Raw genomic sequence first — 27,710 nt, forward strand, 5'->3', positions numbered from 1 at the left:
TTTGTTGAGCTTATTTCTGCTTACAAATTCTTCGTAAATACACAAACGGCAGGAAAGGAATTCCACAGATAAATTCCCACCTCCAATTTCACTCCCACCCACATTGCTTACTAAAAGAAATTCCAATTCCACAGACCCACGCTGCCCAATTGCCCGACCTCCGAAATCAAGTTGAAAACTCTCACACTCCATTCCAACGGTTAAAGAAAAGATTCAAATCAAGTGGTGTAACGTGGGTCTCACACTGCCCGAAGACCCGGACGCTTGTGGGGGAAGGATTTCCTGTGCCATTGAAAAAACGGGAGAAGGAGAGAAATTGAAAAGGGCGGGGATTTCATTTGAAATCGAAATACTTTTTCAGTTTTTCCTTTAATTTTCTCCGTTTTTTTTTTACCTCGGATGCGTAAAAGACTTCCCTCTGGATTCGTGCAGTGCTTTCTCCTCTCAGGTAAAAGGGAAGCCCTCCTGCCAAACAAGCCTCCCTCCTGCTTGGCTGCTCTTCCTCCTCTCAAATGACAAAACCTCAGAAGAAACAGTAGATAGAGGCAGTTTCAGACCCACCCAGCACACAACAACTGTGGAGTTGTGAATGAAATGTGTTCTTGTTTATTCTGTCTTCTTAGCGCGTGATCTCTGGGGGAAGACAAATCTCGACGGAAGAAGCTCCGAAACTATTCTTTCTTCCGCGCTCCTTGTGACTCGTTGAGACAGAAAACTAGGGTTCGAGATGTTTACTGCAACTCGAACTCATGCTTGTGCTGACCATGGCGTCGTCGTCATCTCCTGGTCCTCTTCTGCTGCTCTTCACTTTGGAGAGCAGCAGCTCCCAGAAAGATGGGTTGTGCCACAAAGGTAACGAGAAACCAATACGTTTTTCATTTTCTTGTTATGGGGTTTGTTTGTTTAGGTGAAGAAACAGGGATCCTTTTATTTATTTATTTATTTTTTTATGATTAGGGATTTGGGATTCTGGGTGTAGGTAAAACATCTGTTTTCTTGATTTTTATTCGTTGCTAATGAGGTTGCATATGTAGATCCTGGTTAAGATGCTGATTCAAAGTTTAAACTCTATGAATGATTAGTCGTCTACGTCATTGTCTGAGATTTTTCCTTTCTGAGAGTTATTCATTTACTTATGTCGTCTTTCTAATTCCTGCATAATGAGTGTTACGAGCCTAATGTCAGAACTGGTTTTTGGTTATGTTTGCCCGTGCTTTATGCTCAGATGGGTATTGGTTTTCCTGATTTGGTAAGTTAGTTCTGATTTGTTAATGTCTTATCTGTTCCTTGTAAATAAGGTGATAGTAAAGCATGGGCTCGCTAGAACTGCTGTGCCCTCCTCTCCAGGAAGTTTATACCTATCAATCTGTGATGGGATGGATATGACTGAACAATGTTTGACAAAAAACATGATTAAGTTTGTTCTTTTAGCTGTTACCAATAACGTGGATGTTTAGTGCCGGGTGATGATAATATACCCATGGGCATGGAGATACTGATTTTTAAGGTAACCACTTATGGTTTAAAGTTGTGTTTGTAAGGAAATCCATCATTCTCCGTGGGCACATATTGGCAGAACAAGATTTGGTCTGCACGTTTTAAAATAGATGCACTGCATTCAAGATGCAGTTCAATGCACTAAAAGCGTTGTCCGATGGTGTGATGCCTAATAGTGTCATATCTCTCTAAGGAATACTACAACTTGGGCTGTGTTCTTATTGAACATTTTCCAACATTTGAATGGGAGCAACCTGAGGGCTTGGGCTCAATAACGGCAATAAGTTTAAACTCTTGAAGTTGGGTGCCCAACTTGGAATCCTAGAGAAAGATAAATTAAGCAGAATAATTCAGGGATACTTAAGATTTTGGGTTTAAGGTCTATCATGAGTATGGTTACAATGTAGGCAGAATTCATTTCAGATTGGGTATGCAGCTGGAAAACCTGTATACGTGTGTCTGATTCAGTGTTGCATGGACATGGAAATGGGAGTTGGAATCTGACCTGTGTTGAAGAGTTTGACTTAACAAGATGAGAAAACATAAGACTTAAGGGCATGCCTATGGAAAAGTATATACTATTAAAATAGTTCATATTTCTTTTTTTCAATTCTAGTATTATATACCCACAAAAATTGGTCCAAAATGTTACTTTTGTTACCAAGTAATCTTTTATAGGAAATATGGTTTTTGTCTTGCAAAATAGCTGATCATTATGTCAAATAAGCCAGGTAATAAAAAAAGGAAATGTTATGTAAGTGTCCTCATGAATATGGAGTGTTGGACTCCAATTTCTGTTTAGTACAGACATGCATCAACGTTTTAAAAAACGACCCGGAAATGGAACCGTTCTGGGCACTGGTTTCTGGGTCAACGATCCGACCATCCGGTTCAAACAGACGGCCTGTTCGGACAGAAAAATTAAAAAAAATTAAAAAATAACAAAACGGTCAAAAACCATTGAACGGGTTGACGGTTCGACCGCCTGGGTCAACGGTTTGTTGACTTTTTCAATGGTTTTTGACCAGATTCTGGGTTTTGGATAAAACTGAACCGGTTGCCTGGATGGTTCCCGGGCCAAACGGAAACGACCATCTGGGTCAATGGTGGTTCAAAACGTTGACATGCATCCATTTAGGAGAATCCGCCCATGCAACACCGATCTGATTCACTATGTACTGCATGCTGGATGTTGTCTCTCCATATCAAATGGCTTATCTAGGCAACTATTACTGAGGGTATCTGTTGAAGTATATTCCCTTCTGAATTTGATATGGAGCATTTGTGCATGAATCTTTTTATATCTAATATGATATGATTGTTGAGCTTCAACTTATGATAGATAGACTGGAATATTTGTGGAATGTGGATATAATACATGCTTGATAAGACAATAAGATTAGTTAAAGTCCACATGCTTTGAATATCTAATTCCATGTATTCACTACATCCTATATAAGCATGATCTCTGGGTATGTTGCTGTGCCACATCCCATAATACTGTCAAGATTGTACAGTAGGGTTTTGATAATGCCCTTAGCATTATCAAATTTTGAACCTCAATATGTAAGATTCCAGGTCTCCATTGTACCTGAATATAGTTATGTTCTCCACAGTTATCATCTTGAGCTAAGATGATGCAGAAAACCATCAATTCCCTCTCAAGTTATTTTATTCCCAAGGATGGATCCTTTTTGAAAAGAAAACCTGATACAGAAAGCCATTAAGTCCCTCACAAGTTATTTTAAAAAACTATGTGTTTAACCTAAGGATTTACCGATTTAGATTCCAGGTGTGTTGCTTTGTGTCATGTTTAACCTAAGAATTTACAGTGGGGGGCACTCACTTAGGATGGAGGGTACCTCTTATCATCACCCTCTGCAGGTGTTTTCAAAACTTTGGGGGCGTTCCTGCTATGCCCCTGTTTAACTTTCCTCCCCAGAAAAGATTTCCCAGTAACAAGCTTTAAATTTTTAATGCCCCCTTTTTCTTGCCTCCTTGGGTGGGCTCCCCTCTCTGATTTATGCTCGGTTTATACATAGAGTCTGAATATGGAAGCACAAATAGAGGGTGGGGTTGTGTAGAGGTTTGTGTCTCTTAAAAGGTGTCCATGAGTCCCTTGGAATCATGTTAAAGAGCATTTGTGTCACATGGATATTGTGGTTTAGAAGTAACCTGAATGGGGTTGAATTTTATCTGCTTCATTTGGAGGAGTATTCTTTTTCAGATCTCTTAACTGTGATAGGGACTAGTGTTTTGGGCCTGTGGACAGCAGACTTTCAGATGGGTCTGGGCCTCCCTAAATTTCCACTTGTCCATTATTCCAAAATTTGTGATTCACTGTTGGTTGGATGTACTAAATTTTAGAATAATTGGATGACTTTCAATCATCCGATTTCAGAATTACTTGTTGATCTACTTTTTAACCTCATGAGAAACTTCTCTTTACTGGCCATTTCTTGATTTGTCTCTCTACTGTTCAAAATGCAATAACATTAGGTTACACCTTTTTCTTAATTAATGAAAGTTTTCTGTTACTGATAAAAAATATGCAATAAAATTAGGTTGTTATAGTCTTTTGTGCCTCCTGGTCTTTGTTCCAGCTGATCTGCCAGGTACTTGGGACCCTTGCTCAAAGGTCATAATATTGGATCATTGGCAAGTTATGGAAGATGCCGACTCATCTATTGGTCCCATGTTCTGAAACCCAAAATTTCGCCTAATGAACAGTGTAATCAGTTGGCTAGGAGAAGCCTAGGTGTTTTTGACTAGCTAGGTGAGATGTGGCCTAGACAATCAGTCAATTTCTAGGTGGTAAGAAAATCAAAGAACTAAAATATTAAATGATATAAATTGGGCAATTAAAAAATTTTTCTAGGTAGCTGTGTTGTATTAGAAATTGTTGTGTTAAAATTTACAGGACAATGCTCAAGGAAAATGCCTTGAGGCTCATACTTGAAAGTATTAAGTACATTTCTTGCTCATGTATCGATGCTTTAATTTAAAACCATTTTGAGGTATTCTTTAACATTTAGAGCTCCCTAGTCATTATTAAATGGCTTGTAAGAATGCTGTGGTTTTCTCATCATTATCCAAGCCTTGTCCCAACCATATAGGGTTTGCTAATGTGGTTGCTTTCTAAAGATCATAATATTCTCAACTGTCATTTGTGTGATAATTTATTCCTTTTATGCTTTTCCTACATAAAGGTATACTCCACTTATGCATGTTTCCATACTTATCCTTGTATTAGTTTGATGTTATCCTCGAAAATCAGTAACTGATGAGGCTTGTGCCTCATGCATCTAAAAAGGTCCTAGACCCTCATGCTTCCTTAGAACATTGCTACATATTATGTACTATTGTAGTATTGTATATTGCCCTTTCTTTTTGGCTGGTTCTGATATCCCCTTATATTCTCATGCATTTAGAACAATTCAATATAATTAGCTTATTGTGTCAACGGAGCTTATTGTGTCCGGGAACAGAGGAGTCTTTGATGAATCTGGGGCTCCATATAATTTCTACCTGTTCCATGTATCACTAATTGTGACCTACCCTTTGATGGCTCCCGAACAAACCATCTGATTTGTGCATAATTTGTAGTTCATGTTAATTTTGAGAGACATTTCTCCACAATTTCATAAAATGCAATAAAATCAGGTAGTTTTGATCTTCTTTTTATGCTGATTTTGGCCAAATTATCTACAGACTTCAGAGTGGGATCCACCCAGTAAAATCAGGATGGCATGTTGTGGGGGCCTAGGTCTACCTACTGGTCCCCTGAGTCAAGTCTTGGTCTTGCATTGGTTAACTCAGCTTACAAGTGTAACTATTAATATATGCTCAACAAAGAGAAATTTAAAACGTAAAACATAAAAGAACATTTTTCAGTGTCAACTGTGGCCTTGTTATTGGTTTTACCTAGTCATTTATGTAATCATGTTGGCTGCATAGCCTGGGCTATGGTGGTACAAATAGCCTAAGTAGTAATGTCTTAGGCATTGTCTTTGTACTACTGATAAAAATGTATTTGAAAATTGAAAACGAAATGGTGGATCAGTCTGACTCAATTTTATTTCATCCATGGTTGAAGATAATGTCTTAGGCATTGTCTTTGTACTACTGATAAAAATGTATTTGAAAATTGAAAACGAGATGGTGGATCAGTCTGACTCAATTTTATTTCATCCATGGTTGAAGATAATTGGCTTGTTTCATTGCAAAGTATGTTTGGGCTGCCCTATTTGCTCCAAGGTTGGTTTCTTGGTTTGGTTTCCTGTAATGTTGGAGATGATGCCCATGCTGGATTACCTAATCAGGAGAATGAAGATTTACTTAAACGTGCTACATTTTATGCAAGCCAGATGATTAATTTGTCATACATTCTCTTACATTCCTGGTTCTCTGGCTTTGATTGGTATATTTCTTAGCAAATCATGGTTTTTGGAGGGATTCTGAGTGCCTTCACCAAGTTTATTACAGGGATGATATCAATTGCCACTGTTTCAGGCATTGGATACCTTAAATTTTCATTCATCATGTGCTAAAATGAGATGCCTTATTTCATGCATCACGTATCTATCTTTTTTTTTTTTTTTTTTTTTTTACATCATTAACTGTAAAACTGCCAGATTTCTAATTATGATGCTTTCCATCAAAGCAGAAAAAAGATCTAGGACATATTTGCTAACCAAGATTTTTTCAATGGCTTGATTAACCTTGAATTCTTACCTTCAACTACATGACATAAATTAAGCCTAAGTTCTGGAGTTATTAGAAAGATGCCTAAATGTGGATATAGGAACAACAGCAAATAGATAGGGGGTCAGGAACATGTTTGTTTTCTCCATGATCTAGGGTGCAGGTATAGATGTGGATATCTCATCCACATTAGTTTTTTTGGGTATGCCATTCCAGTTACTATGGCCAGCTATATCTTGACGGTGCAAGTGGTTCTGCGTGATTTCCCTCTTAACCACATATCTCATTTTTGTTGCATGGCTACTTCAATGGAGGTTAATCTTTGTAATCAATTTTGATGCAGTGGGAAAAAACACCTGTTTGCACTAATTTATGCTAGTCATTCCCACTGATAAGAAATAGAACTTATCCATGCATTCTCCTGTTTAGTTGATAGGAGATGCCTTTGAAGTTGATGGCATTGTCATATTTCAGGGCTTTGGGATTTTTATATGTTTTGATTTCCATAGAATTTTGGTTAAGGATGATTGTCATTGTAAATTCTACCTCCTGATTCTGAGTTTTCTTTTTTTTTTCTTCAAATTTATCAATTCCTGAATCAGGGGAATATTTCAGATGTGGAACATGTTGTGTTCCACTATAACTTCGGAACCTGATGGTGTTTGTAGAGTGGTTCATTTGAATTTCAGATATGGCAGAAATCCAAATCAACCATGTTGGCCAATGGGTCCTTAATTGTCACTAACTGATAGGTTATGGCACTCATGCTGACTGTGATATTGTTTGGCTATGAGCATTATGTGCAATTTAAATCCTTTAAGCTTGCCATGCACACTGCTGCGGTTTTTGTGTACATTTTTACATGTATAATGGTGCCTCTATTTCTCTTTGATCTATTTTTTTTGATCAGTTGTTTCTCTCTAGTCTTTACCTTGAGCCATTGCTTATGCCCATTTCTTTTTCTTTTCTAGGTTCAGAGATGATGGCCGTACATGCTTTAAGGATTTTGTGTTCCAGCAACATGCATGAAACAATTTGATAGCCATTTTAGTTCTGTTGGAATATGTGAGCCAGTTACTGCATGATGTTTGGTGTAGGGAATGAAGCCATTGGTCCGCTTAGCATTTAAATATTTGTATCATCCTTGACAATTCCAGTAATGGATTTAGCTATTTTGAAATTCATTTGATCTTTACTGCAGTGAATCAACTTTATTTTTGTTCTCCTGTCTGTTTCCTTATACCTGTATCTACTAATATACTTGTAATATTCTGTGTATAACATCATGAACCTAGTTAAAATCACCTCTTTTTAACAATCTATGGGGATTTTATAGTGGCTGAAAAACAACTACATTGTAGTCTTGAATCTTGATCGAAGCAGATAAAGGATTTATGGATCCTGATTATTATTACAGAACAATGGATCTGAGTTATCCAATTACATCTGTTTGATCCTGAGTGCTTTACTGAGGTGAGCTCCTTCGGATAGATGTATGCTTTATAATTGTGTATGCATGCTTTATAGTTTATCCTTGGCTCCTTGCCTGCTTTTGCTTTTCATCACCATCGTGTTAAGGACAAGATTGAATGAATTAGCCAGACGTGATGTTTGTACTGTTCTGCCAATGAAGGGCTTAAATGTCACCAGCAATTCGTTTTGAGGGTTTGCTAACTACTGTAGGTTTATACTCGGGTTGTTCTGCTATCTATAGTCTGTACTTGTCTTTGTGAGGTTGGTCATGACTTTTTGGATTTCTCTACATGCTACCTCTACATCGGGTACCCATCCTTCATTTGGTTTCTGGCTTTCCTGTTAAACTTAAAACCTCTCTCTCTCTCTTACCAAAATCTACTCTTCAGTAAAGAGTTTATTCCATTATTACCAATTGATGGTGGTTTAGTTGGGTAAGTTCTTTGGCTAGTTGGGGTTATAATTATATATACATGTATTATATCAATTAAATTGTGCATAATTATATTTATGTCAGTATATATTTATTTATGTCAAGTTTAACTTATATTTTTATTTCAGCTTTTAATCTTTTATAAATAAAAAATATAAAAACTGAAATTTGAGGCAAAAAAGTTTTTTTTTTAGCAAAAATATCAGGACAAGGTGCCATGTGTACATCTCAAAAAGCTATTCAAAATCAAAATAAGAAAAAAGATCACCCCAAACTGATATCCAGGCCCCAGGTTATGATATCTAGGAGTTTCAATATATTTTAATGTAAAATACAAAAACCTCCCCTGAAGTTTCTGATAATCATAAAAACCTTCTCTATAGTTTCATTTTAATAAATATCTCCCCTGAACTTTTAAGAAATTCAACAAAAACCTACTTTCTGTCACTGTTCCAGATGGAAAATGTTAGATTGATGCACCAGTTTTTTTTAAATATCCATTCTACCTTTTTATAAATTATTTTATATACAAAATTACTGAAATAACTCCATTTTAACTCAACAAAAACATCTTTTTGATGATCATTTCAGTAATTTTACATACAAAATTACTGAAATTTGTTTTTTTGTTGAGTTATAATGGGATCATTTCAGTAATTTTTTTTTTGTAAAATAATTTATAAAAGGGTAGAAGGGGTATTTGGAAAAAACTGGTGCATCAATCTAACGTTTTCCATCTAGATCAGTGATGAAAGGGAGGTTTTTGTTGAATTTCTCAAAAATTCAGGGGAGGTATTTGTTAAAATAAAACTATAGCAGAGGTTTTTATGATTATTAGAAATTTCAGGGGAGATTTTTGTAGCGGAGGTTTTTATGATTGTTAGAAATTTCAGAGGAGATTTTTGTATTTTACCCTATATTTTCAATGTGTAAACTGTGATGTGGTGATCAGTTTAAATGAGTAATGGTTCAAGGGTCTGGTGATAGTAAAATGAGCCAATGATTCAACTGCCCAGGTTGGAGGGTCTCTGATCAAGTGAAATTTGAGGGTTCAGGAAAACCATGCTCAGAAAAGGGGGCTGATGGTTCAGACATTGGTGTAGACCCCCATAAAGCCCAAAAAGCGATGCCTCTGGTTTATTAATTGCATGAGGATTTGTTTCACTGTGTGTACCTCATATCGATCTCACAGCTCTATCACACCGTGTGTTGAGAATATCTCTATATTGACCTCACACCGACCTCACAAGGTGGTAATGAGGTCCACATGAAGGACTTGAATGGTAATCAATCCTGAAGGTATCCACTTAAAATATTGAAGCTAAGCTTTTAATAAACAAAGTTAAAAACTATTATAATGGGATAATGGGTGATCAATCGGATGGTAGGGTTGTAATGGGTCGGGTCTATCCTATGGATTCTAACTGACGGAATCAATTATAACAGCTTGAATAATTAGGTTGGTTCCGGTTCTTCCTTATTGAACTGATTATTTTACTATATCTATATATATGTCTTTAATTTTCTTATAATTTCTATCATACTTTATGTTTGAAATAATAAATCAGATAATATTAATTAAAAATGTTTAATTTATTAACAAAGACATAATTTAGTGGTTCTCTATCATTTTTATTAAGGCTATTATCAAAATTTAAATTTTAAGTATTTTACTTAAATCAACAAATATACCTTTAGGTGTAATCGGGTTTGGACTCAATATATCTGACTATTAATCAAGACGGTTCTAAGTTTATGATTTTATCCCGATTAATAATAGGTTTAGTATTGGTTTTACCTAGACTCGACCTGTTTATTGCCCCAGCTAATGGATGGTTGGGATGGGTTACATCATGGAAAAGCTCACTACTTAATAATTAAATAATATGATCATGAGAAAGGATTCACAATGTGTTTGCTTTTAATCCTATAGTCCACATCAACCCTATACCATTATCATGGGTGGTTTTCAATACTAAATACTACTGGTTTAAATTAAGGTTCAAAGTATCGGTATGTATCAGTCCATATCGGCTGATACGTATCATTTTGGGACCCTTCCGGTATGCCCCTACAGTGGGTGTATCGGGGGTTTGATCGGTTCAAGGGATGGAGGGGTCTTAGACTGGCTCCCTTGAACTAGTTTTGAAAAAAAATTAAAAAACAAAATAGAAAAACAAGTATTGAAACACCTGATGCGCCCCTACCGGCATATCGGGCGTATCAATATTTTGAACCTTGGTTTAAATACTAGTGTAAGGGCATGCATTATGCATGCGTACAAATAAAGGGTAAAATATAAATTAACATTATATAATCAAATTTAACTTTTATGACTTGTATTCAAACCAAGGCGAGTACCAACTTTATACTGTACAAATAACTATGCAAGTAGGGGTGTCAATTGGACTGGATTTGGTGTAATCCAATCTAGTCCATTACAAATGGGCAGAGTCCAATCCAATCCAATGAATGTTTTGGACCAGTCCAATTCAATGTTTGGATCATCCAATCTATTCAAATTTGTTTTAATTTAGATTAATTCTAACCCAAACTTGGTCCATTGATACCTATATTCTATCTTCTATTAATGGACTAGATATTGGATCAATCCAACCCCAATTCAATATAGATTCATTATGGATGGATCAAGTCCAATCCAATGCAATAAATACTTTGGAGTTTGGACCATTAAGTCTGGACTGGTCCAATTCAATATGTTTTGTTGGTCCATCCAATCCGTCCAAATTGATTTTGATTTGGAAGGGGTCTAATCCAAAAATGGTCCATTGACACCTCTATATATAAGCCATTTATAATATCCATGAAAGAGGTCTTATTTTGAAAAGAAAAGTGGATAATTGTCTATATTAATGAAGGTTCTAGACGAGTTAGGGGTAGATGGAAAAGGACTTGGGTGTAAGTGATAAAGAAATGATTAGGTACCCATAATTTAACAATAGATATGACACCAAAGAGAATTCGTGTAGCCAACCCCATATAGTTGGGAGTTGGGATAAGACCTTTTTTTTGTTTTTTTTAAGATTTAAGATTTTTGGTCTTGTATTTGGTATTTCTAAACCTTGTATTTTTGACTCAATTTGCAAAGAGTGTAAACACAAATGTTTACGGTGCAAATACAAGGTTTTGCACTGTACAATTTGTATTTGTACTCTTTCCAAATTGAGCCTTCGAAACAGTACAAATACAGACAAAATATAAGATTTTGTACTCTACATATTTGTATTTATACTCCTTCCAAACTGAGCCTATAGCACAGAATGGGGCAAAGGTGAGGCCATTTCCATTTGTCCATGATCGATAAAAGAAATGCCTACAAAATCCCAAGGGGGATTAGACTTAAAAAAGCTCTCCTTCATGTCCTTTTCCAACCAGTCAGCAGCTTAATTTCCTTTTCTCCCACAGGACCTGGATGTGAGCTACAATCATCGGGCAATCTGTCAAGAGTCTCTGGCATTTGCAATTCTGCGCAAGGGGTGATTCTTTGAAGAAGACTATCAAGGAAAACTTCATTCACCTTCTTTGCAGACTCTATGATCAGGTTGCCATCTCATGTGCTCTCTTGGCATCCCACATCTCTGCTATGGAGATGGTTGACTTACCTATTTCGCCCGCCTCAACTAATTCTTCCTTTGGCAATCTCCTTACAATGCATCCAGTTTGATTACAATGCGAATTTATGGGCAATGATGCAAATCCATAATAGTGCAAATTATTTTGATGCAAACTGATGGAGGGCAATCTGATCGGTCCAATCTGTCAATGGTCTCACCTCTGATTGGAGTAAAAGGTGCCTGAAATGGGGAAGAAAGTGAGTAGCCGCCGGGAGGAACTCGGTGAGAGTGCTCCGAAGCTCAAGTTAGTATAATCAAAGGCAAGATAAAAAACTAGATGGCGCAAAGTTATCACATACCTCCATTCTTGGGGGAAAAAGGTCCCTTTATAACCACTTCGCGCACTCACTCCCAAGCTCCTGTCAGGTCAGGTATCATTACCTCTGCACTTCTGCCAGTTCGGGGTGTCATCACCTCTGCTGGGGCAGACAATCACCACTGCTCTCTTTGTCGGAGCCATGTCTGTAACTGGAGGTGGCGGTGGCAAGTGGCTGTTGAAGTGTGGCTGTTAAGTGTCAGATCCTAAGTCAGTTAGGCACACCGCCTCAGGATACATACTCCTTTGGTGTCAGGTACGGTTGTTCAGTTCGGCGACCTGGAGACGAAGTGCCGGAGTGGTGTGCGAGGTGAAGTCTTGAGTTGGATAGAAGTGTGGGCAGAACTACCCTGGGGTGGGCCAGTTCGGGTTGTTGCCCTTTGCGCTCCTCGTAAGGCTCGTGGTCAAAGGGAAAGTTCGGGCTCCTTTTGGGGAGCTCAGACCGTTGGTTCCTCCTCTTAGAGCTCGTGCCTTGAGCGCACTGCCGTGCCGAGCTGTCGCTCCTGCCAGGTCACCCTCGGTTGCTTCCACGTGTTGGGTGGCCAAGAGGTCGGGCCAAATTTTCCTCCATCACAAACTATGATTTATTTTTATTTTAAAATTTATCTTATTTTGTTTAATTGCTGTATAAATGAACTAAAACAAGACCTGAGGCAGAATAAAGTAAAACCCAAAACAAAATTAAACAAGAATTTTTATTTTTTTCATTTGCCCTCCCATGCATTTGTACTAATTCAAGTAAAATTGCACTGCAACCAAATACTGGGCTGTGTTTGGTTGTGATTCAAATAAATTTGCATTGATGCAAAATTATGATAGTGCAAATGATTTGAGTGGAAATTCTGACGTATTTTTGTTTCAAATCGTAGCTTATTTTGTTTAATTGCAGTACAAATGAAATAAATTAAGACATGAAGCCAAATAAGTAAAACCCAAAGCAAAATTAAACGACAATTTACATTTTTTTTTTCATTTGCACTCTCATACATTTATACTAGTGCAAATAAAGTTGCACTGCAATCAAACACAGCAGCCTTATGTGGTCTGTACTCAGTATTGGGGGCAGTCATTCAGCTTGCAATTCAAGTAATTAAAATGTTTATTTTCTTTATTTTTATATTTAAATTTGTTTGTCTATACATGAATTCTTTAGCCTCCGCTAATTAGAGGAATGGTGGCCAATTCAGAGCTAGAGCCATGCATCCACGAATCTCTTTCATGCCTGGAAACTTGACAAAGAACTGATTCAGACAGTCACGGGCTGTCCTACCAGAAGATATTTCCAGAGAGATATCAGATAGGCCTGTGATATGAGCCCTTGCAAATAGGGTGTCAATCGACTGGTTTTGGGTTTGACTCCATCCAAATCAAAATATATTTGGACAGATTAGATGGACCAATAAGACATTGAATTTAGACGGACTGGATAGACCAATATGACATATTGGATTGGACCTGGTCCTTCCATAATGAATTTATATTGGATTGAGGCAATATCTGTTCCATTGATAGAAGATAAGAACATAGTGTCAATCGATCAGGTTTGAATTGAAACCAATCTAAATTAATAGGAATTTGAACAGATTGGACAGTCTCTGAACCGGTCCAAAATGGTCCAAAATATTCATTGGACTGGATTGGACTAAATCCATTTGTAATGAACTCACATTGGACTGAACCGGATTGGACCAAATCCAGTCCAATTGACACCCCTACTTGCAAAGAACAGAACCTTGGTTCTAAGTAATTAAGCTTTGGCCAAGTTTGAGCTTTTAGGAATTTTATTACTCTAACATTCAGTTGTAACTATACTTGACTGGAAATCAGAGAGATGAAGTTGACCGAAAATCAGTTCTATGTCAGTTCATCCTTATTTTGAAAGTCTGGCATTCTTATTTTGAAAGACTGTGAAGTTGCTTACAGTTATTAAGGTCATATTTCGTTCGCTGCTTTGGGTCTCATACTTTAAATTCTTGCTCATCTTCAACAAGAATGAATAACATTAGATTATTTGATTATAAAGTTCTTGTCATAGGCAAATTTCTTTCAAGAAGGAAAAATCAGCCTATAACACAAAAATAGAGATAACCTGCAGCATGAAAAATGATCCTGTCCCATCTTATTCATTTTCGTTCAAGAAACTCTATATCGATGATCGTAATTAAATTATCAGCCTACATCTTAACTAAGAATAAAAAAGAATGAGAATTGAACCAAACATATCATAATTATTAATTCTATTCATAAGAGAATTGGATTTGTCATATTATATCCCATATCCTCAAGTTTGAAAAGCAATTTTAAACTCTACCTGTCATGGCAAGTTGCCCAGAGTTACTTTATTAAGTGTTAATTCTATTCATAACAAAGTTGAATTGTCATATCATATCCAAGATCTTGCATCGGGGTCTATTATATCTGTATCGGTGCACTCAGATACATATGGATACACCGATATAAATAAATTTTAAAAGTTACGAATGATCCTTGGCATCCCTTTAATGATTGTAAAAAAAAAAAAAAGAATCTATGCCCCGTTTGGTTTGCAGGAATATAGGCCTGCAATCGGAATCAGAATAGGATATTTTGATTTCAACTGTTTGGTTAAACGGAATTGGAATCTCATTCCCATTTTTGCTAGAATGGCATTCCCCCATTTGAGGGAATGACCATTAGCTACCTCTCCCTTGGGAATGAAATCCCATTCATACTGATTCTAATTTTTATTTCCATTCTTATTTGAACCAAACAGACAGAGAATAGACCAATTCCAATTCCAACTTCAAACCAAATGGACCTATAGAGCAATGGTGATGCCAATATGCACTGATACCCAACTTTATGTATTGGGTGTGTTGATATTTTGATGTTGATCATATCCCATATTGGAGCCTCAAGTTTGAAAAGACTAATTTTAAACCACAGGAACCAAATCATAATCAGCATGAGGACAAGGCAACCTTTTAGTAGCATTTCACAGAAAAGATGAGATAAAAACCACAGGAACCAAATCATAATCAGAGTTTGAGCAGGAAAAACTGACAAGATTCCATAATAAATTAGCATTACCCGACAAAGAAATATGTGTGGAATCGTATGACCGACTTCTCCGATCCTACTCTGTTGAAAATCAGCTGGATTTAGGTCTCATTTGGTTTACAGAAATAGTGGTCTGTAATTGAAATCGAAATGGGTTATTTCAATTTCAATTGTTTGGTTGGGCGGAATCGAAATTCCATTCATATTTATGTTTGAATGGTATTCTCCTATTTGAGGGAATGATCATTTTCTGCCTCTCCCTTGGGAATGAAATCTCATTCCTGCTCATTCCCATTATCATCTCCATTCCTATTGATTTTAATTCTCATTCTCATTTCCATTCCCATTGATTCCAATTCTCATTCCTGTCTGAACCAACCATTTAGCTTATATTGACAACGAAGAGAGAGAGAGAGAGAGAGAGAGAGAGGGAGAGAAGAATATTTGGGGCCCAAACTTCTAGTGCCAGCCCAGCCCTTCAATGGTGGGCTTTCAACGTGTACAATGGGAAAGTATTTGGGCCATTGGTCCATATGACGCAGATGGAAGTAGAGGTATAACTTGAGTGGATCCAACCTTAGTCCAAATTGATTCAGCCTGCAATTTTCCATGGGTTAAACTTGTATTTTTGGTCTCTGGGCTGGGCCTGGATAAAAAAATTTGCATTTTTTTTTTTAAATTTTTAGCTTAAGGTTTGGTTTAGTCCTTGGGTAGTTTGAACCCCATCCAAGCCCAACCTGATCATATCGCAAATTGAGCCTGGTCCAACCTGAAATGATTGACTAACCCGAGCCCGGCCTGGATTGGGAAGTTCAGTCTTGACCTTGGGCTTAGGCCAGGCTTTTTCCTAGGGTTGGTCCTGGGTTGAGCTGACCAGCTTGCCCAACTTGCACCACTAGATGAAAGGATACTCATAACTTGTAAATTACCATTCACAATTACCCAAGATTCAATGTTTTTTACTTTGGAAGGTCAGAATGAAATTATTGGAAAAGGGATCCATCTTGCTTATTTGATGTTTGGGAATATCCCATCCATCTTACTTATTGTGTATAATGGCAAAATTCAATTGCTTCTGCTGCTGCTGCTGCTGCCTTCTCCATCTTCAATCCTGACATTGTCGAGCGTTGATTTGCCACTGAGTTCTCGAGTAAAGTATCCCTTGAAGAACTTCTCCATTCCCACTCTTCGGAAAACTGCTGGGTTTTGTGGGCTGATGAGACTGGGTGCAGGCCCTATCTCTCTTTCAAAATTTGGGAAGTAGAATGTGGCAACTGAGAGCCTCTCTTTCACTGAATTCACGGTTGCTCTGTGCTCCACGCTACGGTATGCTCCATTTGTCACAATCTGTTATAAGCAGATGAGGTCAGTGTTTGTAGATCCCTTTGATTCAATAGGATTGAGCTCACTTTCTTTCCTCCCATGGAGGCTATAGGTATCAACTGATGGGCTTTGATTGAAATCATGTGAACACCATGTAAGTATTTTGTATTTTGATTTTATATATGCAACCAAAATTTTATTTGGTTGGACTGACCACAAATACTGTGTACACACATCTATAGCCACACATTGAAAATATCACTTATAATATTTATTGTTATTCATGGGGAGAGATGTTTCCAATGTATCTGTGGTGCTATGTTCACATAGATGTGATTAGCATTTTGTGATCAGCAGATCTGTACTCCATTTTCACCTTGGTATTTGTCCCTTGTGATGTCTGATGGCACTTGGGGTGTATCATCAAACAACAATAAACAAATGTGAATAGGGATTATGTGCACAACATGGGTTTATTGACTATGATGCGTGAAAGATATGATATAGGAAAAACTTAAAACTATTCATCAAAACTCACTCGAGGTTGTGATTAGTCAAAACCCTTTTGATATCATGTCCTTCCAGCTCAAATATAAACATTACCTTGAAAAGATCATAATACCAAACACCCCCTTAATTATCCCACCCAATTGATATCACTATATAAGTAGATAGATTCATGATTCAGCTTATTTCTAGTTATTACCTCCATTGTGTCTCCAACATTCACTATGAAAGCATTTGGGAGGGGTTTAACCGGAATCCACATCCCTTGTTTTCTTATCTCGAGGCCTTCAACTTCATTTACTTGAAGGAGAATGGTCAATACTTCGAAATCTGAGTGAGGTGTGAGGCCGACGACAAGTTCTGGTTGAGGACATGGGGGATAGTAATTTATCCTCATTGATTGTATCCCATCTTCAAGTAGTTCTCTCATCTCCTCAGCTTTCATTTGTAGAGCTTTGGCTATCTGCTCTAAGAGAATCATGGTGAGGTTTTTTAACTCCAATGAGTAAGCATCCAAGGTTTCTCTGCGTGCACAGACACATTGGTTTTTCAGAAGATGCAACTAAAAATGAGAGAGAGAGAGAGAGAGAGAGAGAGAGAGAGAGAGAGAGAGAGAGAGAGAGAGAACCTGAGAGGAAGAGGGAGCTTGGGAAATAAGTTGGGCCTCCTTAGATGCATGGGAAGGGTTGTGATGTAAAACATGTCTGCCCAATCAAGTTTCTGGTCCTCAGATACAACAAAGGCCTGCCCAAATCCCTCCAAATCGCCTGGTTCCTGCCAAAACTTCTTCTTCTCTTCCAAGGGGAGTTTGAAAAATTCCTGAATCTCCAACTTTATTTTCTCCACCAATGAAGAAGTTACTCCATGGTTTATTAACTATACTCAGAAACCAAATATATGAGTGACATAAGATTGGAAATTCCAACTTGAACCTGATCGACTAAATTCGTTAATCAAATAATTAATCGAAGTGATTGAAAATGCCAACTTGAACCCAGAAGTTCCATTCCGATTAAGATGCCTCTGTTTCTATAAAAATTCCAAGTACGTTTGGTTCATGGGTTCCAATAATTTCCAAAACTCTAAGCTGGATTCTTGATGGTATCTTTTTAAGACCAAAAAGGCTGCTAATATCATACCCAAAGTCATACCCACAAGAAGGGAAGAGAGAGAGAAAAAGCTTAATATCCATCTCTTACATGGAGACTAGCAGATACATACCTGGAAGAAGCCCCAATCTTTACAAGCAGAGTGAAGCCTTGCTGATTCTGAGTCCATGGATTCTGCAGAAAGCAGGTTGTTCAAGTCAATGACAGGGATTGTGGGAAGAGAATTTGCGTTGGTGATGACAGGAGGGTCCTGATCGGGTCGCAGGTATCGAGGTGGGACTGTGACCATGGGCTCTTTGGCCAACTCTTGGACGTTAGGTACTGGGATGGAACTTCCCAGTCTCAGCAGCTCTGATGCCATGGCTGTGATTCAGCAAGGCAGTGTTGATCAGTTGATGGAACCTTTGTTTATAATGAACTCTGAGCCTTGGTTATATGTAAGGGTTTGGTAACGATGTCGTTACCTGAGATTCAGCAAGGCAGTGATTCAGCAAGGCAGCACCTCGATGCCATGGGCTTTACCTATTATTCAATGCCACATCGTAGTCATGTCATGTTAATTACTGATGTATTCAACATTTTCTCACACCACACTTTTCCAATTTTTAAATTACGATTATTTAAAAAAAAAATTAAAACCAAACATCTACCATTTTTCTCCACCAATGACATAACATCGCCATAACCAGTGAGATTATCTTGTATTCAACTAGCAGCGAGGCTATTTGGGTTGAACACAAATTGAGTCAGACTCTCTCTCTCTCTTTTTTTTTTCTTTTTTTTGGTAAAAGAATCAAACTACTCTACATAGATAAATAGTAGTTTCTTTTTTTTTGTACCATTGTTTATCCTTTGTTTTTACACAAAATGTCAAATTTGATGATTAACTCAGTGACCTCACATTGTCACTTCTCAATCACATTTGGGAAGTGATATTGACATGAAGCAACCAGTCAAAGTAGCTTTTGGAATTCAATATCAAATATTGTTTGTTTGGAAAAAAGCTGAAATTAAGATTGTTATGATTTGCGGCATCCATCTTAATCTTAATCTTGTTTCAATATAATTTTATTTTGGGTAAATTATAAAGATTCTTGTTAATACTTTTTTTTTTTTTTGTGACAAACACCTTTTGAACTTTGGCCGTGAGATAAGGATCTCCTCCCCATTAACTCGGTTAATGGAAGGTGATGCTAGACGATCTGAGCATTCCTAGCTGGCTGTGACCTGGCTTCTGGCTAGTACGAACGACACCTGAGAGGAAGGAGGAAGTGAAGGGTTCCTAGGGAAATATCTCGGTGGGAACACTCAGATGGCTAAGTTAGAACTGGAGAAGAATCTCAAAGAGAGAGTAGAGAGTAAGAGTGCTGAAAGTGCTTAAGCTTCAATACCTTTGCTTCGCGAGGGTGGTGGTCCTTTTATACCGGAGGTTGGTCACATCAGGTGTAACCGTCATTGCCCTAGCCGTTACTGCCAGGATTGAGGTGGCAAGTGCAGGCCGCCACTGCGGGCTACTGCTACAGGGTACAGACTCATCAAGCATGCTATGCTTTTCAGGGATAGCAGGCACGACACCGCTTGGCAAGAGATGTAGGCACTACCACCAGATCTGACAGGTACGGATGTCAGGCGGATCTCCCCTACAGGTTGCCGAACTACTTTGATCCGGCAGGTACGGATTCTGCAGGTGCTATCCTGAGGTACTTCTCCCAGGACACTTAGCCAAAAAGATAAGATGCCCCCTCCTCAAGAGAGGAGAGCTTGGGGCTCCCTAGGAGAGGAGAGCTCGGGGTTCCCTAGGAGAGGAGAGCTCAGGGTTCCCTAGGAGAGGAGAGCTCGGGGCTCAAGGGGAGCTCGGGTTTCCCTAGGAGAGGAGAGCTCGGGGCTCAAGGGGAGCTCGAGGCTCCCTAGGAGAGGAGAGCTTGGGGCTCAAGGGGAGCTCGGGCTCCTTCGCGGGGAGCCTAGGTCCCTTAGGGTAGCGGGAGCTCGGGGCACTTAGGCCTTGCGCTTGGGGCAAGCTGAGCCTTGCCTCCTAGCGAGTTGTTACTCCCGCTGAGTCGCTTGGTCGAGCTTCGTCGAGCTTGTTACGCCAGGTTGTGGCCAGGCTGTCATGCTGAGTTGTTGTTCATGCTAGGTCATGTCCACGTGTCTCCGTGCTACGAGGTCGTGCCAAATCACCCTACATCAATTGCCCCCCACTCCCCGTGCTAGGGGTGCTGACCCAGTGTGGGGAGTCCGAAGTCTGCCGGGTTGATTTGGCTCAAGGTTTAAGCCTTCTTGTCCGTTAGCTCATAGGTTGGACCCGTGCCCTGCTCGGTTTTGCCAGGCGCAGCTCAGGTTGTGTACAGTCTACGTGCGGACGTCACACGATTTATAGACTCCACGGACACCAAAAAATGTGCTAAATTGATTTTGTCTCGAAGGTCGTGCAACCGATTTTCTTGAGGGCCATCAGATTGCTTTATCTCAACCATTGATGTCCGTGGATAGTGGCTATAAATAGTGGGGGTCCTGGTCATTTTCCTTTGCCACAAATCTTCAGCTATAGTCTTGAGCTTGTGTCCAAAGCCTCCAGTGCAGGTCAGTTCCTTTCAATCCGGTCTTACTTCTTTTTGGTGAGTCACCCTAGCGCTTCCTTAGTTTCAATAATGTCTTCCTTTGATAGCCTTTTGGACGAGCCCGAGGTGGGTACCTCAGCTCAGGGTAACCCTCCCGAGGCACGGGAGGCCTCGGATCACCAGGCATCCACCTCTCATCGAGTTCGGATGCCAGATAGGTTTGGACCCTCCACCATGACCTTGGAGAGGCTCCGCGAGCTCATTCGACAATATAACTTACCAAGGGAGTATACCTATAGTTTACCTGCGGGGAACTTCCCATGGGAGCACGACCCTGATGAGGTCATGATCTTCCGAGAGCAGCTCATAGTCGGGTTGCGTCTTCCCTTCCATCCACTCTTAGTGGAGGTCTTGAAACACTTCAATGTTACAATAGACCAATTTCACCCGAACTCGGTCCGTAACGTGGTCGGGACCATCTCTCTTTGTTATGAGTATGTCATGCCCCTTGACTTGGACATACTCTGCTCCATCTTGACCATCAAGAAGAGCGCTTCATGTGTTCTTCCTGAGCACAGGAGGGCTTACTACTTGTCCCCCTGCCCGGGCTTTAAGCTAATGCACAAGCTTCTGAGCAAGATCCCGACCTGGAAGCAGGACTACTTCGTAGTTCGGAATTCCATAAGGTGGCCCTTTCCTACTCACTGGAGGGTGGCTATCCAAGACCCTGGCATCATACTCGACAAGAAGACCAAGGAGGCATTCCAATCATGGGCTAAGGTCGGCTGTGATTTCAGAGATTATATCAAAGAGGGTATGCTCTTCCAGGCCGGCTTGAGCCCGGGTAGGTAGTTAGTACCTTAGTTGTTTGGCCTACTCTTCTTTTCCTTCTTTTACTCATACTAACGCCGAACTCTTTTGTAGGTCCTATGAAGGCAGACAAACTCAAGGGAGACTGGCTCTTTAAGCATATGAAGGGGAGGAAGAAGCAGGCTGCCAAGAGAGCTCGTATCGAGTCGCCACCTGCCCTCACTCCCAAGCCCCAGCTTCCACAGGCTCTAATCTTTGAGCCCGAGCTCCCTAGGGCTCCTCCAATCATTGACTTGGAGGAGTCCCTACCAGTTAGGGAGCCTGGGGCCTCGGTTGAGGCGGTATTGAGGTTGGCAGTCGAGGCCAAGGTTGCCACCGGCGCTGCTAACATTGCAACCGAAGTCTCTGCTGAGCCCATTCACACAACTGAGACGGCTGTCTCCAGCTCGGGGAGCCCAAATGGGGGCCGAAGCATCTTGCTCCCCCAATGCGGTCTTCGGAAGAGCAAGGGGGCCACTTACTCTGAGGAGATTTCGGTTTGGGCTGACATGCTCAACCCTTCTCAGCTCGGAGCCCGGGCTGCCACCCACACTATGGTGGTAAGTTTTCTTCTCTCTTTTCTTTTTTGTATCTGTGCTTCTCCAGTACTAACTAGCTCCTTTGTCAGGCAAACTCTGTCGTTCACACCCTTACTCTTCAGACCGAGAGGTACCTGAAGCGGGCTTTGACTGCCAAGGAGTATTCCCGCGCTGTCCATACCGAATTGAGGATGGCTCGTGAGCAGATCCACCGGTTGGAGAGCGGTGCCATGGCCCAGAGGGGCATCATCACGGCGCTGACGGAGGAGAAGGATGGGCTAGCTCATGAGAACAATGAGCTGAGGGGCAAAATGAAGGCCCTTAGAGCAGAGCTGACACGCGAGAAAGGCATGTTGAAGGGCGAGCTGGACGCCCTTAAAACAGAGGCGGAAGGCCTTAAGGAAAAGGAGAAGGTTCTTCTGCACGAGGTGGAGTACCTCAAGGTGGACATCACAGAGAAGATCGAGATCTTTACCCGGGCGATAGAGGAGATGAAGGTCAAGGCCGTCTCTGAGTATATTCAGCCCGATAAGTTCAATGTTGTTCTAGGGGAGGCCTACCGCAAGGGGTTCAAGCTCAGTAGGTGGTTGATAAGGCATACGTACCTTGATGATAGTAGAATTTATCACATTTTTATTCCCAAATATTTTGTATTTCATACCTAATTAGTACTTAATTGAACTCATATCACTTGTATTTTGGTTCAGGGCATGAAAGAAGGCATTAGGGGCAAGAAAGGCAAATCAGATGATTTTTCATAGTTTCGACAGCATTCAACAGTTTGGGCCTAACTCACGTATCCGAACTCTGATTAGGATAATTCAAGACCCACTGGAAAGATAAGAGAAGAAGCCACAACTTTCATGTTTTGGGCTTTCGCAGATTCGGCCTGAATTGAAGACAAATCTGGGCCAGAATTTGGGGCAAATTCGTAAGAAGGCCCAATTCGCAGCTGAAGCCCAACTTGCAGAAAAGCCCGACTGAAGCCCAATTCACAAAGGAGGTCTAATATGAATCCAAGAACAAGAAACTGAGAAGAGTCCTTTCAGATCTAAATTCTTGATGTAATCTTAGAAAGATAAAGGAATTGAGTTCAATAAATAAAGAGATAAGAGTAGGATTAGAATAGGAATTTCTATTCTTGTAAGATAAACTTCAAGAGGAAGTAGGAGACCACCACCTCCCCTTTAAGCTATATAAAGGAGGGGGCAGACCAGCCTTGGATCACGAATTGCATTGATCTAAAAGTCGAGAGAGGAGAAAAGAAGTCAAGAAACAAAGGAAGGAGATTAAGAATTCAAGAAATCTCAAGAAGAAGGTGGCGGCAAGAAGAGGAGATCTCAGCACCAAGGGCGAATTCAAGAGTTCATTCTTTCCCTTTGTTTGCTTTAATTTTCTTATCATGAACTGATTTGTTTTTGCTAGGGCTGTGGAAAGCCTAACCATGTTAATGAATATATTTCTACCTTCATGATTTATCCAAGATTGTGATTTCCATATAGTTTATGAATTATTGTGCTTAATGCAATTAAGAGCTTGGCCACCTCTTAATTGATTTGTGTTATGTGAATGAATTGAGGGAGGAATTCACATAATCGATTGAATAATTCATAGTGTGAATTGGATGGTATATAGAGATATATATACACGATTCATCTGAATTTAATGGGTTTTCTTGGACTTACTGCATTTCCATCTTGAGAGCTCTACTCGAGAGATCGAAGGGTTACTTGATGGACATAGTTTTAATATATCTCAAAAGAGAATATTAAATAAATTTGGAAAGACCTCAGATTATGGGAATGGCAAATAATCTTGGTAAGTCGAATCCATTAATATTCATTACATTGGTTAGGTGGACCTAAAAGTCCTAGCGATTTCATCCATTGCATATTCGATTAGTGATCCTTGCTTCTATTTTCTTTTTCTAGTTTTTAATTTCAGTAGTTCTTGCTCAAATCTGAATTTCGTTTGTCCAGATAATTAGGGAAGACTGTGGTTTTAATACTTATTTTGTTAAATCCCTGTGGGAACGATATTATATACTACTTGATAACTAGTGCACTTGCTAGAGTTATATTCATAGCTATCATACCCTGAGCTCGACACAAGCGCCATCACCACCTCACGAATCATGGGTGAGATAGCTCGTCAAGCCGCGGAGGATCCGGACTCAAAGGAGGAGGGTGGTGACGAAGAAGCTGATACCCCTGACCAGCCCGAAGCTCTTGGGGGTGGAGAGCCCCCAAAGTAATTGCCCTTGTATTCCAAGCTTGAGAGCTCAGTCCTTGTATTTTGTTTTTTCTTTTTGTTGAGCTCGTTGTATAAAATTTTACATGTTAATGAAATTGACCTTTTTCTAAGTTATCTTTCTTTTCTAAGTATTGCCTTATCCGAGCTTGTCAAGGTTGTGTGCGGAGTGGTTTGTTGAAGTAGGGCATAGTAGGGTGCATGCCCGAACTGCCTTGTGGCGTACACCGAGGTGATTGACATAGTAAGGCATAGTAAGGCATGTGCCTGAACTGCCTCATGGCGTACACCGAGGTGGGCTTACCACTGTAGGGTCTGCTTGTGCCCTTGACGCAGTGTGCTATGGTGTCGAGCTCTTTGGTCAGCTCAGTGTTTTGCCCCTTTGAGCTCATTTGCGTCATAGGGGTGGCTAAGTTATCGTGCTAGAGTCCGTTAGTTCGGTCCTTTTGGCCCTTAAGCCCTGAGAGAGACTCATGATCTACTCGGTTACTCATAGGTAATACTGTCTTAGGTGGACGATATTCCACGCTCGAGGTACTTGTTTCCCTTCTAGGGTTTCGAGCTCGTATGTTCCTTCCCTGAGTTTTCGCTTTACTAGGTAGGGTCCTTCCCAGTTTGGGCCGAGCTTGCCAACGCCAGGCTCAGGCACCATAACCTTACGGAGAACCATGTCGCCAATGTGGAGAGTTCGCTTTTTGACCCTGGTGTTATAGTACCGAGCTACCCTTTAGTGGTAGGCTGCGGTCCTAATGTATGCGAGGTCCCGTACTTCATCAAGCAGGTCGAGGTTGGTATGTAGCTCGTCTTCATTTGCCCTGTCATCATATTCTTCTAATCTTAGTGAAGGAACATCAATCTTGGCTGGAATGACTGCTTCAATGCTGTATGTGAGGTTAAAGGGGGTTTCTCCTATGGCAATCTTTTTCGTGGTACGGTAGGCCCACAACACACTGGGCAGCTCGTCCATCCATAGTTCCTTAGCTCGGTCTAGGCGCGCTTTTAGCCCTCGAAGGATTGCCTTGTTTGTGACTTTCGTTTGTCCATTTTCCTGAGGGTGCGCCACTGAGGTGAAGTTCTGCTGAATCCCAATGTCTCAACACCAGTTTTGGAATTTGATGTCTTTGAACTGCTTACCATTGTCGGAGATCAGTACCCGAGGTAATCTGAAATGACACACTATGTTCTTCCAAAAGAAGTTATGCACATTCCGGGCCATGATTGTTGCGAGAGGTTCAGTTTCGACCCACTTTGTGAAATAGTCAACTACCACTATTAGGAACCTCCTTTGTCCTGTTGCCAGTGGGAATGGCCCGAGTAGGTCAATCCCCCATTACGCAAATGGCCATGGGCTAGTGAGGTATTTTAGGTCGGTAGTAGGCCAGTGGTGGATGTTGGCGTGCTTCTAACACTTGTCGCATTTTTTGACAAGTTCGGTCGCATCTGCCTTCATCGTTGACCAGTAATACCCCTGTCATAGTGCTTTCTGAGCGAGGGTGCGCCATTGAGGTGAAGTTCTGCTAAATCCCAATGTCTCAACACCAGTTTTGGAATTTGATGTCTTTGAACTGCTTACCATTGTCGGAGATCAGTACCCGAGGTAATCCGAAACGACACACTATGTTCTTCCAAAAGAAGTTCTGCACATTCCGGGCCATGATTGTTGCGAGAGGTTCAGCTTCGACCCACATTGTGAAATAGTCAACTACCACTACTAGGAACCTCCTTTGTCCTATTACTAGTGGGAATGGCCCGAGTAGGTCAATCCCCCATTGCGCAAATGGCCATGGGCTAGTGAGGTATTTTAGGTCGGCAGTAGGCCGGTGGTGGATGTTGGCGTGCTTCTGACACTTGTCGCATTTTTTGAAGAGTTCGGTCGCATCTGCCTTCATCGTTGGCCAGTAATACCCCTGTCATAGTGCTTTCTGAGCGAGGGCCCTACCCCCCAAGTGTCCACCGCATAGGCCCTCATGAGTATTGTAGAGGATGAGCTCGGCTTCAGAGGGTCGCAGGCAGTGCAGGTAGGGAAGCGTGTAGGATCTTCAGTACAGCCGTCCATCAATCATGACGTATTTGGCTACCTGACGCTCTACCTCCTAGCGGCATTACGATCTACAGGGAGGGTTCCATATAGCAGTAAGCTTGTGAGCGGATCAATCCAGCTCAGCTCTGCTTGAACGATGGGAGCGACCTCCTCTGCCCCCTGAGAATGCTAGGCTGAGGCAAGTTCTCTATATACACGGTTCTCATGGTGTTATCGCCAGTGCTAGCTAGACGGGATAGGGCATCGGCCTCGGCATTCTCTGATCTCGGGATTTGCTGGATGAAGTATGACCGGAAGTTGAGCAGAGCCCCTCTTTCTTTGGCTAAGTATGCTACCATGGTTGGCTTGCAGGCTTTGTGTTCACCCATAACCTGATTTACCATGAGCTGGGAATCACTACAGACGACGACATGCTTGGCTTTCACTTCCTTTGCTAGATCTAGCCCGGCTAGCAGCACCTCGTACTTTGCTTCATTGTCGGATGCCGCAAAATCAAAGCATAGTGTGTACTCCAGTTTCACACCGCTTGGTCCATACAAAACGATCCCAGCTCCGTTGCCCTACCGATTTACTAAGCCATCTATGTGAAGGATCCAGGGTTCTTCATCCCAGTTCGGGCTTGGCCTAACTAGGAGAAATACCGCACTGGTTGCTACTTCACAGGGCTCGAGTTCAACCGGCCTGGGAACTCCGGGCTCACCCGCATTGGGGGCCTTGTGTTCCACCGACCTAGAGACTTCAGAACTGAAGGTACACTCTCCGACGAAATCTGCTAAGGCTTGGGCCTTGATAGCAGTTCGTGGCTTATACTGGAGTTTGTATTCGCTGAGCTTGATGGTCCACTTCGTTAGCCTTCCTGAGACCTCTAGCTTATACGAGCGGAGCTTTCGGGCTGCCACAACCAGTGCATAAGCTAACTTCTCTATCTTGGGGTACCTCGTCTCTGCTTCCTACAATATTTTACTAACATAGTAGACGGGTCATTGGACCCGATCTACTTCTCTTATCAGTACCGAGCTGACCACCTCGTCACTCGCCGAGAGGTACAACTCTAAAACATCACCCTCTTCGGGTCGGGTTAAGACAGGGACGCTGGCTAGGTGCCTTTTGAGCTCGTCGAACGCGAGTTGGCACTCTTTAGTCCATTCAAAACCTTAGTTTTTTATAGCCTTAAAGAAGGGCAAGCAGCGATCTGCTGACTTGGACATGAAGCGGCTCAGGGCGGCTAGCCGGCTGTTCAACTTTTGAACCTCCTTTAATTTTCAGGGTGGTCTCATCTCTAGGATGGCTTTTATTTTGTCTGGGTTGGCCTCAATGCCTCTCCGGTTAACGATGTACCCTAGGAATTTTCCCGAGGTGACACCGAAGACGCACTTGTTTGGATTTAGCTTCATGTTAAATCTATGCAAATTTTAAAAAAATTGAATGTAAATCTTG

General features: G+C 40.8%; 1 protein-coding gene and 1 long non-coding RNA gene across 3 annotated transcripts; one reads left to right on the plus strand and one right to left on the minus strand.

The window, feature by feature from the left end:
- The first annotated feature begins 202 nt into the window (after positions 1–202).
- LOC148867035 (uncharacterized) lies at positions 203–7,519 on the plus strand. The gene is made up of 2 exons (XR_016110353.1): positions 203–852; positions 7,173–7,519. It is a non-coding gene; the product is annotated as an uncharacterized LOC148867035 (long non-coding RNA).
- An 8,486-nt stretch (positions 7,520–16,005) lies between these two features.
- LOC148867036 (protein SRG1-like) lies at positions 16,006–18,702 on the minus strand. Of its 2 annotated transcripts, XM_088974898.1 has the most exons (6): positions 18,687–18,702; positions 18,501–18,558; positions 18,149–18,399; positions 17,556–17,803; positions 17,127–17,451; positions 16,006–16,444 (listed from the first exon to the last, which is right to left on the minus strand). In XM_088974898.1, exons 3-6 carry the CDS (start codon positions 18,395–18,397, stop codon positions 16,163–16,165), a joined length of 1,104 nt encoding a protein of 367 aa, XP_088831024.1. In that variant the 5' UTR covers positions 18,398–18,399; positions 18,501–18,558; positions 18,687–18,702; the 3' UTR covers positions 16,006–16,162. The 2 variants fall into 2 exon arrangements, with proteins under 2 accessions (XP_088831024.1, XP_088831023.1); XM_088974897.1 differs by lacking the exons at positions 18,501–18,558; positions 18,687–18,702 and having other exon boundaries at positions 18,149–18,494.
- Between the last annotated feature and the right edge of the window lie 9,008 nt (positions 18,703–27,710).

Source organism: Nelumbo lutea, chromosome 3 (genome assembly GCF_056320005.1).
Source record: "Nelumbo lutea isolate HS-2025 chromosome 3, American lotus-T2T, whole genome shotgun sequence".
NCBI lineage: Eukaryota > Viridiplantae > Streptophyta > Magnoliopsida > Proteales > Nelumbonaceae > Nelumbo > Nelumbo lutea.